Here is a 14,231-nt window from a genome sequence, read left to right as displayed (position 1 = left end):
CACGCTATGTAATAGTACACAATATACATAACACCTTATCATGCGGTATTGTAGGGTCAGATCAAGATTGCGGGTAGTGAGTAACTGTCACATCTTTAAGAAGGTGTTTCTTGTCTGTTCTATTCTACATTTAACCTCTTGTTCTTGGTATTTTTCATATATCCAACATCCTAGGTACTTAAACTTTTTCACTTGTTCAACGAGAGTGTTGTTGACTAGTACGTGTATACGCCCTGAGCTTCGCTAGTGGCGCTCCTAGCGGATTACTAATTCAACTTTCACCGGTAATTTTTAAATTTATTATTTAATTGTTATCGCTTAATATTTACAACGCAAAAAAGTAATTAAATTGTAATCGATTTATTTAAGATTTTGCTAATCATTTTGACGTTCTATTGATAAAATATGAATTTCTTACTTCGGATACTTTCACAATTATCGTGTAGATGGCGCCAAGATTAATAGAATAATTTATAATTACATATTACGGAACAGTAAAAAAAACTTAAATTCAGTATTTAAAACGTAAGTATATTTAAGGTAAAAATATATACCACAGCTTTGACCAACTAATATTTTTTATAATTATTGTTTTTAATTTTAATTTTAAATTAATCACTTTGACATAATTTATGTAAAATTTCCGGTAAAGGTTTACAGACTTGTCACTACTGGCGCTCGCGAATTTGTAAATATCCCCTCTACGTATGAGCTCACAGCGTATAACTCAAAAAATATCCAAAAAACGGAAATTCTAACTTTTAGTTTTTATATATTATTTTTCTTCATAGGTTTTTCGAAGAGGTATAGACGTAGTAGAAATGTTTAAATCAAGATCTGCTGGAGATGCTCCATGGATAACATTCGCTTTGCCAAACATGTTTGACGACAAGTTAAAACCAGGTTCTAAAACAAATAATAATCCAGATACAGATATTGCGTTGGAGCTTGTAGTGATGTTAGCACAGCCACAACCAAACTGGGCTTTATTATTAAAAGTAAGAATAATTTATAATTTTAGTTAAAAACCATCTATATTCGCTTTTTCGGAGCAACAATGACATAAGTGCAATTGTTTCCAGTTTTCAATAATTATTATATAGTTAGTTTAAATGCCAAAGAAGTCAGAATGTGCAAGCCTTTTGAAGGAAACAATGCCATAGAGTTAGTCCACTTATTAGCCGCTGGGAAGCAGTTGCGTCGTTGTCGAAATTCTGTCATTTCGGCTATATTGTTGAAACGAAATCGCCGTAAATATCAGTTGTTCATACACTGTTGAATGGAACACTTCATTTATAGTTCTACGATATAAGTGTATATTGTGACAAAATAAAATAAACTTTTGGTGTTTAAGAAGTGGTAAATCTCAGAAACATCGGCGTAACGGACAGTATTGTCATTGTTCGCCTAGAAAATTGGATTGTGATATTTTTGGTAATTTTAAGTATTGTTTTTGTTATTTTTTAAAGGTATTTTAAAAATTTTTTAAAAATATTGGAAGAGCAATAACGCAACTGGTAGGCTGCGTAATTTTGTTCTGTGTAGAATTGTGTTTTGTGTTTTATTGGCACTGGTTTTCACAACCAACTGGCCAGTCAATTTCATATTGATTTTTTAGATTATAATTTATCACTAACTCAGGAGAGTAATGTGTAGTGTGTGTGTTGAGTAAGTGTCTTGTTACTTTGCAAAGTCGACGTCATTGTCTTTGCAAAGAGACGCTAATTGTATCCGAACGTCTGCGGTCCCTCCGGTGAGTACCGATCCCACAAGGACAGAAACTATTTTCATTTATTAATTTATAATAAACAAAAAATTTCTGACCCTGGTGAGATTCGAACTCACGACCATTCGGACCTTTCGCTCCAAAGGTAGGCGCTGTTCTATGTAGAATTAAAAAGTTTAGAATTAAGAACAAAAAAACTAAGAGAGTCATCTAAAAGTAAACTAAATTTACCATTAAAAAAAGTTATTTCAGTTTCAAAAATATTCACTTAACCTTTCACTTGTTAACTTTCTTGTAAAAATATTTTTTAAGTCTTTTTGACAGCAATTTATTTAGTGTAGTCTAGAGAAGTAAGATTGTTCTCGTGACGCATCGCCCTCCAGACCGAAACCAAATTTTTTGAGTAGTGTGGACATCTATATTAATAACCTATATGTTTCTGCAGGCGATTTTGATGATATAGAGAGTTATAAACAAATGAAGATCACAAAACGGTAAATTTTCGCTTTTTTCGTCGATTACTAAAAAGTGAAGCATTCTAAACAAATTTGAGAATAAGAAACTCATAAATCATATAAAAAAAACTTCAATATGGCTTTCGCTGAATATGTCTATCCTTATTTTCTGCTTAGAAAACTGCAAAGTAAGTCATAGATTTTGAGATTTTATAAATGTTCATAAATTATGTAAAAATTAAGTTAAATCCTTCTTATTACACGGAATGCTGAGACTTATTGTGCTTAAATTATATTGTAAATTTCAGACCAATTTGTCAAATAGTTTAAAAGTTATTTAATTTTTTTATCCAAATTCATTTTTTTTTAAACACTATAAGTTAGAAAATTATGAGGTCACGGTAATACTTCGGACAGTTTATGAAAGAAGGAGATTGAAACTATTAACTTAATTAAAAAAAAATGACAAAAATTAATTTTAAACAGTGTAAAATTATTTTCCAAAAACATGTCGATTTTTTGCTTACTTATAAACAATTCCAATAACTTTTTAACCGTTACCCGTAGAAAAATTAATTTTTCGTATTTAGAAAGACTGAATTTTTATACACATTTAGAAAGAAAAACAATTGTCCTATGACAATTAGGGGCGAAGTTACCGCCCACCGAAGTTAGAAAATTTTGCAATATTATTTTTTGTCATTTTCTTTAATTAAGTTAATAGTGTAAATCTTCTTCTTTCATAAACTATCCAAAGTATTAGTGTAACTTTATCATTTTCTGACTTACAGTGTCGCAAAAAAAATTAATTTGGGATAAACAAATTAAATAACTTTTGATCGATTGCTTTGAAATTTAGGGTATGATTTAAGCACCAGAAGTCTCAACATTCCGTGTAATAATAAGGTTCTAAGTTAATTTTCACATAAGTTATTAATATTTATAAAAACTCAAAATTTATGAATTATTTTGCAATTTTCCAAGCAACCAATAAGAATACACATATTCAGCGAAAGCCATATTGAAGTTTTTTACACGATTTATGAATTTTTCGTCTATTTTTTCGTTTATTACCAAGAATGCTTAACTTTTTGGTAATAGACGAAAAAAGCGAAAATTTACCATTTTTTGATCTTCATTTGTTTATAACCATGTATATCATCAAAATCGGCTGCAGTAAACATATTAGGTTATTATTATAGATGTCCATACTACTCAAAAAATTTGGTTTCGGCCTGGAGGGGGTTGTGTCACCAACAGGATATTTTTTCCTTTTTTCTCTGAACTATTGCGTCGATGTTGCTCCGGAGAAGCGATTATGTAGAATTACATTAGGTTCCAAATTTGGATTTAGGTTCTACTTACCTTTCACTTCAAAGTTGGACTTTGTCTTTGGTTGCTTTTACTTGGGGGATGAAAGTAGCCCGTTCTCGGGGGATGAAAAACATACGTTTGAAATAAGTCCGGAAATGGATAAATTGACTAATTTTTAATTTGACTGGTTTAAAGTTCTTATTTTTGAAAAAAATGGGTTTTATAATATTAAAAAAATATTGTAAAACTTGCGCTTTTACCCTGGGATGGATGCCATCCCTTCCCGGGGGTGAACATTATTTTATTAAAAATAACCCCATAAATCGATAGAGGGAAAAATTCTGAGAAAAATTTGTTATATAGAGTTATTAAAGTAAATAACTACTTTTTGAGTACTACATATCAAAGATTTTAATTTTTTTAATTTTTATTTTTAAAGCGGATTTTTATAAATCACTTAAAAACTATAAGTTGTTAAAAAAAATTAATTATTAATAAAGTTTAAGCTAATAAAAAATCAAATACATTTCTTACTTGAAAATCCTAATATTAGTTCAATGTGAGTTATAGGTAATTGAATGTATATTTTTTTCGGCGAGTATTCAAGCTTAAATAACGGGAAAACGATGCATTTTATAGCATAATATACTTACTAAACACTTGTCAAAGTACTCAGAAATACCAAACAAATGAGCTCCAGAACTTAATAGCATCAAAAATTTATCCTCCAAAACTTTTTCAAAATGTATGCTTTCAGAAATGTTTCGAAATAAATATTATTATTATTATAATTTTTAGAATAACTCTGTTAATTTTTTATGATATCAGTTTCATCCAGAAACCATTTGAAATGTAATTTCAAGGGCTATAAAATTGTAGTAAATTTATTATTTTAGATCCCATACCTTATTCTTTTAAAGACAAAAAGTTAAAGGGTCCCAGTTACATGGTTCTCGAAATAAAATTTAAAAACATTTTTGTAGCTTCAATTTGAAAAAAATTTGGAGTATAAATTTTAATGCTAATCTTTTTCTCATTGGCATTTTTCAGTGCGTCTCAGTTTTTCGATTTCTTTCTAACGCATTAAATTGTATGTGACAGAAAAAAGGCACGTCCGTGATTACAGATATTTATAAAATTTATTTTAGATGTCGATAGATGGCGCTATAATCGAAAAAAATCATTTACGAATTATATAATATATCTACAAATATAATCTGTACAATTTACAAGACTATACAAATCAAAGAAAATACCATTTTATAAGAATTTTAAACACAATTGATTTGTTTTTATGCCAAATTGCAAATAAAATGTGACAACTATCAGATTTAACTAAAATATTATGTTGGAATAAATGTTATAAATGTGTATTATCACGGACCTTTTTTTCTATCATTTGTGACGCACTGAAAAATGCCTATGAAAAGGAACATAATATCAACTTCTTCTGCAGCTCTTTTGATAGGTATTTGATAGGTAAATTTTGAGGTATTTCTGAGTACTTTGACGTAGTATATTATAAAATGCATTGTTTCACGTTATTTAAGTTTGAATACTTAGATTTAAATACTCACCGAAAAAAAATAAACATTTAATTATAAGTAAGTACCAATGATTCATTTTGAAATAATATTTTCACATTTGAATTAGAATAAGAAATGTATTCAACATTTTATTAGCTTCAATTTTAATAACAATATGTTTTTTTTGTTTAACATTCTTACTGTATTTTTTGTTTTCATGTATATACTTTTTGTTGCTTGTATCAGTTCTTCACTTACTTGTTTCTTCTTTAGGCTTTCCCTTATGTCTTTTCTTTTGACTGAGTTGTATGCTTTTTCCATGTCTATAAAGCTCAGATATATTTCTCTATTTCTCTGTAAGGCTTTTTTTATTATTTGTTGCATGGTGAATATATGGTCTTGTGTGTTGTGTCCTTTTCCGAATTCACTTTGTACGTCCTCTAATTTGTGTTCTATTTCTTTTCTGATTTTCCTTTCTATTATGGTTTCGTATACTTTTGCTGCTACGTTAAATATACAGTCAGAACCATTTGAAACAACTTAAGGAGTTAGACAAGGAAGAAGTCTCATCCCAGCGCTATTCATAAATGTAATAGGTGAGATAGTGAAAGAATGTAAGAAAACTTTCAAGAAATACTGCATCGGTTGGAACAGAATTCAAATGATAAACGCTGAGATGTGTATATTTGCAGACGACATAGTATTAATTGCGAAAACAGTAGAAAAACTGAAATACAACTTAGAGAAATGGTACCTAGAAGCAAGCAAATACAACTTAAACGTAAACAAAGAGAAGACTCAGATAATGAAAATATCAAGGAAACAAGGGACGGAAGATCAAATAGAAGTAAGGATAGACCAACAAAAAATAATACAGACAAATGTATACAAATACTTAGGAATAGTAATCAACAACAAAGGAGACATCGAGGACGATCTTAACAACATAATGGAAAACACAGGAAACCTATTCCAAGCACTAAATAGAGGATTCCTTAATAAAAAAGTAATATCAACAAAGACCAAGATGACAATATACAAAACAATATGTTGACCTACGGTGACATATGGAGCAGAAAATTGGATATTAAACAAAAGATAGCAGAGCAGAATTCAGGCAGCAAAGATGAAATACCTCAGAAGAACGATCGGAGTAAAAAGAACTCAGAGAATCAGAAATGAAGAAATAAGAGAAATACTCAAAATCAAACCGATACTCGACTCAATCAAGGAGAAAAAATTGGCATTGTTCGGACATCTAACCCGGATTGACAATAATAGGCAAGTAAAAAATGTGGGACGCCAAACCAATAGGAAAGAACAGAAGAGGAGGACCCATTAAAGAATGGAACAGTGACATCTCGCAGATACTGCAGAGTAAGGTAAGACTTGGCAGGAAGCGACACACATGGCATCCAATAGGAAAGAATGGAGAGAGTTCGTTAAGAGCTAGGACACCTCAGAAGATTGTAAAATATTGTAATTTAATGAATTGTATTATAAACGGCCCAACACCGAAAAGTACAAATGAGTCTACTGATTAAGTATAGTAAAAAAATGTTTTTTGTAAAAAATTCTAGTTTTTGAGATATCTAGCATAATCTGTTTTGAAATTTTATAAAAAAATTTCGTCCAGTAAACAGATGGGTGAAGGTCGACCTAGATCCGGATCATAGACTATAATATATTGTATTTTTATAAATTGTTTTTTTTGGCATAGAATTTTAGTCATTCAGTCAGACTAAACATGTTAAAAGTGATTGTCTAAGTTTATATTAAAATAAATATTCAAAACAATAAACAGGTAAACAGGGTCACTCTCTTCTCGCCTAGGGGCCATCAAGGCATTTTTTTAGACATACAACACTAGGCCACGGTAAGAAAGGAATTTAACAATTGGGTTATAAACAAAGGTTACGTTATTAACTAATGCATACTTATTTACATGGTTATTTTACTATCTTTTAAAAACATAACTAAGGAATCATACACTGTTCTCGAGTTTAGTGATAATAAATACTGAAGGTTCCAAGGGGCTAATATATTGTGTTTATGTAAGTTATTTATTAATCTGGATGAAATTATAGTATTTCTGGGGCAACTGAAAAATATATGATCTAGGTTTCCTTCTTCTGTACAAAATTCACATCGATCATTATCTAAAACCTTAAGTTTAAATAAATGTTTGGGGTAACAAGCATGTTCAAATCTCAGTCTAATGCCAGAAAGCAAGCCAGAAAGTCGCAAGCCGTGATTTTATTAGAAGTTTCTCTACCAGACAAAATACTTTCTTTTGCTAATTGGTCTGCATATTCATTATTTTCCAAACCTATATGTGCTTTAATCCAAACAAAGAGTACATTTTTGCCCCTTGTTCCTAATTTTTGTTTGGTATCCTTAATTTTGTAAATGTAAGGGCAACTGTACGTATTTGGCAATCCCGTTTTCCCAATAGAGGTCAAAACTGATAAAGAATCTGATAATATCACTATATGGTCCGAGTTACTTTCTGGTACATAAAGTAAGGCCTCATATATTGCAAGAGCTTCTGCTGTAAAAATAGAGGTCTGGGAGTTCAACTTAAATGTGTGTTCTAATCGTTCCAACGGGACAAAAAAAGCGCATCCAGTGCCGTTTGATGATTTGGAAGCATCGGTATATATAACGACGGAGTTTTCGAATTCTGAAAATATTGAGTGAATAATCTTCCTATTTATGTGTATATTTTCACTACATTTGGGTACCAAGATATATCTGTATTTGAACAATATGTTGCATATGAGATGTTTTGAAGTGTATACGTAGCTTTATCTATCTCTTTTAATGCTTCCATATTATGTTGCAGAGCTTCGCTAGACAAGGACTGATTTTTTATATATATCTTTACCAGAAATTTTTACGGTCAGGAAGTTTCGTCTAATATTTAGAGGTGATTCCAAGGCTTCCAAATACAAGGGTTGAATTGGTGTAGACTTCATAGCACCTAAACATGTACGTAAAGCTGAATTGAGCGAATATACGCTCTGTAAAATAATACATTTACGTCTACATCAGCACCACACCACGTTTTATTAATCGATTTAAGGAAATTTATTCCCTTGTTGCATTTGTTTAACATATCCTCAATATGATCCTTACAAATCAAATGTTTGTCAAGTGTCATCCCTAAATATTTGACCTTATTGTTTAGTGGATATTGAAGCTCTCCTAATTTAATTATTTGATCGTTAGGTTTATAATGTCTGGGAAAATGCAAACCTGAGATTTATTACAAGATAATTCAAAATTGTTTTATGGAGCCATTTTTGAAGTAGCTGATAGATACTATCCAAGTTTTTAATTGCTTTTTCATATTTTTTGTATTCCATGTAAATGCATAAATCATCTGCGTATTGTATGAGGCTGAATGGTATGTTATTAATTTTAATATTGTACAAATCCGCTACGTACATATTAAACAGGATAGGGCTCAATACAGAACCCTGGGGTAATCCTTTGTTCACGATTCTGGGACATACGAGCATTTGTTCTTTTCTTAAACAAACTAATCTGTTTGAATAAAGATTAACAATGCTAGCGGCAAATTGGTCTGGATTTTGAAATATTCTTATCATTTCTTTTTTAAGTGCTGTTAGACACACGGAGTCATAAGCACCTTCTATATCAAGAAATAATGCTGGTAAGTAATTGTTCCGGGAATAATTGTTTTGAATATCTACAAATAGGGTAGCCAATGCATCCAAAGTACCAAAACCTTTCCTGAATCCGTATTGTTCTTTGGGTAGAAGGTTCTGCTCTAGTAACCACCATTCTAACCTAGCCTTAATTATTCTCTCTAGAGTTTTTGTACGCAAGATAATAAAGATATGGGTCTGTAAGCTTCAAATAATTTTAGATTTTTCCCAGGTTTGGGTATAGGGATGACAATAATATGTTTGAAAGCTGAAATGTTGGAACCTTCTCTAATTATCTGATTAAAAATATTTAGAAGTAACTCTTTGGCATTATTTGGTAAATTCAATAGCATAATGTATTTAATTTCGTCATAAAAAGGAGAAGTGTTGGGACGATCACTAAGGGCACAGTCCAATTCTAGCATGGTAAACGGTTTTAAGAGAAAATGACTATGATTCGGATTGAATAATATTAAATCTTCGTGATTGTTCACATATTTATGGTGGTGCAATTTTGTCGAAAAACTCTGCTATCCACGAATCTTCTAGTGGTAATGGACCATTGACCCTTTTCCTGTTCATCCTTTTCGCTTGATTCCAAATCGAAGTAGGCGACATTTGTTTATTTAATTTTGACCACCAATTAACCCAGCTTTGTTTAACTTTCGATTTCAATAATTTCTTAGCGTGAGCACTAGCTTCTTTACATTTAATAAAATTTTCAACTGATGGATCTTACTTGTATTTTATTAATGCATTTTTCCTTTCTGCAACAATTAGATCACATTCTGCATCCCACCAAGGTGAAGGAGTCCGTTTCTTACACTTAAAGGGTTTTGTATTGGCAAATAGATTGTGTGGAAGCTTTATTGATACAGTCTAATAAAAAACTATATTTTTCTTCAATATTTGGGGATATAGGTTCACTTTCATTTAACAGATTCTTGATTATTTCAGCGTACATATCCCAATTGGCTTTCTTAATATTCTATTTACTTTTAGGATATGTAGTCTCATTGGGACAGCTCTTGGGTATTCGAATTCTATTTTTACAACAAAGTGGTTTGATCTAAGTGTATCAGAATCTACAGACCAAAATGTTTTAGCAAAAATTGAAGGGAAACAAACCGTAATATCAATCACAGAATCTGAATGTCCTGGATTTCCTTGATAAGTAGATTGACCGTTGTTCATCACAATGAAATCAAGATCTTGTAGGGTCTCTACAATTTGGTCGCCAATATTATCATTTTTTAATGATCCCCAGAGCGCATTGTGGGCATTCATATCACCCCCAATAATGCAGGGGTGCTTCACTTGAGAAAATAAGTTTGTCCAAACTTCTATTCTGGTTTTGGTTTTTGGATATCTATATACAGAGAGAAAACTCAAGTGAGCATTATCGTAATTAATTTTAATACCACAGGCAAGCAGCTCTTTATTGAAGTTTTTATTTAATTTTAAGATTTCAAAACGGCTACCCGTTTTTACCAAAGCAGCGACACCAGCAAAACCGTCTGCACGATCTTGACGAACTATATTATAACCTTTAAAATTATATACATTATTTTTGAACCAAGTTTCACTTAAAAGAACAATATCAACATCCTCTTTAGTAAGAAAACTAAGTAGGCTGTTTTTATTTGCAACAGCTGATCTAGCGTTCCATTGCATAATTTTAAGTTTAGTGTTTAAAGCCATAAATTTAAGTACCTTTAAGAATATCCTCGAGAACAGTATGTAAACCGTTAGCTAACAAATTATTATCCAGTGTTTTTGCATCCTTGACTGATTTGACATTGTTTATAAATTCAGAAAAAAAATTGACTAACGAAATAACTATCGTTTTATTACCATCTATTGAACTATTAGGTTTATTGGGATTAGGTAGTAGAGGCTGTAACGGGCCAATTCTAAACGGAAAGGTGGTAGAATCTGTAGGGGATTGCGGGAAAGGAGTAGTTACTTTCCTTTTTTATATGCATTATGTTCAGTATTAATCCTACTAGGTCCAGGATGAGTAAGGTTTGTTGGTTTTCTCATATACAATCTTGAAAAGGTAGGATAAGATGACGTAATGTCATCAGATACGTTAGGTAGTTTTGGAAAATTTTCTTCAAGATTTGACAACATCGAAAATTTATTGTTACTTACAAATCCGGAAAAAGATGATTCATTATACCTTTTGGCTTCTAGAAAGGAGATTTTTTGATCTAACATAATGTTTTTAATTTTTTTTTCTCATAAACGGGACAACTTTTGGAGATCGAAATATGATCTTTACTTTTACAATGTATACAAAAGGTTTTTTTAGTTTCGCATATGTGACTATCATTTTTTAATTTCGGCACATCGTATACAAAATTCTTGTATCCCCTCGCATTGCTTAGAAATGTGACCAAATTTAAGACACCGGTAACACTGTATTACCCGGCCTACAAATCTTTCTACCGGCAAATACACAAAATTAACTAAGACATGAGTTGCCAAAACATTTCCTTCAAATGTAACTATAATATTTGGTCTGGAGAGGTATTCTGTTTTACCGTCTTTATCCACCTTTCTATGCATTATTTTAATGTAGGTAATTTTAGCGGAAGAGTCTATATGTTTTTTCAAATAATCAGTACCTAGTACCAGTTTTTTCTTCGTACCTACATCGTGAATTATTCACTTGATTTCCAAGAGATGATTAGGGATATATGCTTTTAAATTTTCATTCTTAAACTTATTATGTGTTACTAGATGATTTGCATCCAAGATAGATTTTAAAATGACTTTTACTCTATTTTATCCTATAGATTTAACTTCTTTTAGATTTTTTATTTTAAGTTTTTGATACAAAATTTCCCCCACCACCATTGGATGTAAACGAGAAATGTTCTGATTATTTAAATTCTCGATATATACACAACAGCTATGGAAATCATAATTATTAGAAGAAATGTTATAAAGTTTTACTTCCCTTGTTTTGTCAGTGTTATCACCGGAACTCGCACCAATTTCCATGTCCTGGCCTGGAGAACTTGTCGCAACACTTAAATCGCACATTTGTATCTTATTGTTATTTTCCTCCCCCATTAGGGGAGGGAAATCACTTAATTTTCACAACAATTCCAAATATTTAAGCGATATATTTACACAGAATTTAATTTATAAATATAAATATTGATTTTTAATCACCGCAAAAACTTATCGTTTAACGTTAATGAGGTTTTAAAGATCGTCTGTTCACTATGCTTGTGTCTTGTCTGTGTTAGGTTATAAATTGTTATTGCAAATTATTTTTTAGATTTTATGCATGAACAAATACAGGATCCTCCAGTTAGCGCTCAAAGCCACATCAAGTCAATTTAAAGAGAAAATGGAAAAACCAGTGTGCAAAAACACAAAGTGTACAGCTTTTCTATGTAATGAGGAAGGATCCTGCAAAGATGACAACACATCTTCGACATATCTTCAACAAATACACTATTATAACATTATTCTCTCATCTACGGAGATCTTGCTGTTTGTCGGAAACAAGCAAGAATTAACGGATATTTTATTACCGATAATAATACTACAGCCTGATTGGTGCCACAGTCTGGAAAGGAGACATGTGAGTAAAATTAAAATTTTTAGAAGGTGTAACGTACAAAATTATATGACTTTTGTATTCTACTTCTAAAACTACTTTATTTTTTGTTTCCATTAATACTTATGTGACAAAATTAACTAAAATACGAATTATTCTCAAAATATTTTTAATATTCTACATCTCCATCATCATCATTAGATGTTTTGAGTCCACCACTGAACATAGGCCTCCCGTAAATAATTCCGTTGCATGCGATTGATGTCGTCCGACCTGCTTGTTGGAGGACGTCCTCGATTGCAATAAGAAGCATCGTGTCTAGATCTCCAGTGTAAAATTTTCTTGGTCCATCTTGGTTTAACTATTTGATTTGAAACTCTGTATCTGAGGGATATATTTAACATTGACCTCGCCATTGCTCTTTGTGTCGCTTGTAGATTATTGATTACTTTTCTGATAAGAGTCCATGTTCCTGCTCCATGCGTTAGAAATGACAGTACGCATAGATCAAAGACCTTACTTTTCAAGCACACGGGAATATCTGATATTTCTCTCAGTTTTCCGTAATCTGCTCATTTTAGTCCAATCTTCCTGTTTAACTCTGTTGCTTGATTATCTCTGCTTAATTTAATCTTGTGCCCCAGATATTTATAAGTATACACTTGTTCAATTTGCGTGCCATTAGTTGAAATGTACGCCGGTGATAGATATAGTGATATTTCTCATTATAAGAATTTAAACGTGCGAGTGTTAGAACGCACGACGACATTCCAATGGTGGCGCAGGTAATCATATGGAGCCTTTCTCACTAGACAGTGGTTGGAAATTTCGGTGAAGTCGCCGTGTATCTTTACATATTCATTATTTCGTCTGTGTGTCCTTCCTGAAGGAAGGACAGATATTACTCAAATAAATTACATGGTGCCATTACATCCTTACAAAGAAGAAAATATATAGAAGGAATTTTAGTTTACTCAGCAATAACATGAAGAATTCTGAAACATTCTGAAATATTCAAAAAACTTCTCTTAAGCGTTCTTCAACTCTTTATACCTATAGAGTAAATAATTCACCTTCCTTTTCTCTCTTCTTCCAAGCTTGATGGACCCAAAATGGTGGACGATTAGTTGTAGTGTATGTTTTCTTTTCCTGTTGATTTTCTTCATCTAAGATCACAGCAACAATCAATAGTTCGCTGTCGCAAAATACCGCCATACCACAGCATAATAAACGAGACCAGCAAGGACACTCCCAGATGCCGCCTTTGAAGTTGAAAAGTACAGAGTCGCCATTTTGTGCGTAGTACATTTCTGTGGTGATGTGATGTGTTTGTTCATCAGTGTTGCCGATGTCTCTATATGAAATTATATTAAGCCACTGCTAAAATGATCAGATTTTGTCAAAAATTATGTTAAATATTTTTGATCTTGGTAGTTTCTAAGGGTAATAAAAATACATTACGAAAAAAGTTATTTAATTCAATTTGTTAATTCAAAAATACTTGTAAGAAAATTATATGTAATATATTATACTATAATAAAACTACATCTGGAACGCTTTCAAATAAAATTTCCTCATCCTCATCTTGTGGAAATGAAGACTTTATGTGATTAAAATATTTTAACATTTTTTGTCTGTCTGAAAGGAGTAACATTATTTTACTCCTTCACTTTTGCTAACACTAATTAAATTTTTTCTCACAGATCGCATTTAAACGTCGCGCGTCGACAGACAACGATATCTAAGAAAACGTGATTTTTTTTATTTCTGCATTGCTGCAGTCTCAGTTATTGCACTAACTTTATTACCCTTAACAGATTCTTTTTGAATATTTTCTGGAATTTCTGCAAATATATACAATCGCCATTCATCGTCAATATTTTGTGTTATGTCCCAATTATTGACATAATTCCCACAGGCATACGTATAAAATTATGTTAAAATATATTTATTATTAGA

General features: G+C 31.4%; 1 protein-coding gene across 1 annotated transcript in view; it reads left to right on the top strand.

The window, feature by feature from the left end:
- The window catches only part of LOC114338199 (uncharacterized protein KIAA0825 homolog), a 107,720-nt gene that overhangs the window by 43,688 nt on the left and 49,801 nt on the right, over window positions 1–14,231 (top strand). Inside the window, exons 6-7 of the mRNA XM_050658840.1 lie at window positions 792–998; window positions 11,988–12,296. Of these exons, the coding sequence (XP_050514797.1) occupies window positions 792–998; window positions 11,988–12,296 (516 nt within the window). The remainder of the gene's footprint in view (window positions 1–791; window positions 999–11,987; window positions 12,297–14,231) is intronic.

This window comes from Diabrotica virgifera, chromosome 8, assembly GCF_917563875.1.
Source record: "Diabrotica virgifera virgifera chromosome 8, PGI_DIABVI_V3a".
In the NCBI taxonomy this organism is placed as follows: Eukaryota; Metazoa; Arthropoda; class Insecta; order Coleoptera; family Chrysomelidae; genus Diabrotica; species Diabrotica virgifera.
Note: the sequence above shows the minus strand (reverse complement) of the source record. Positions and strands in the feature narration are given on the sequence as shown.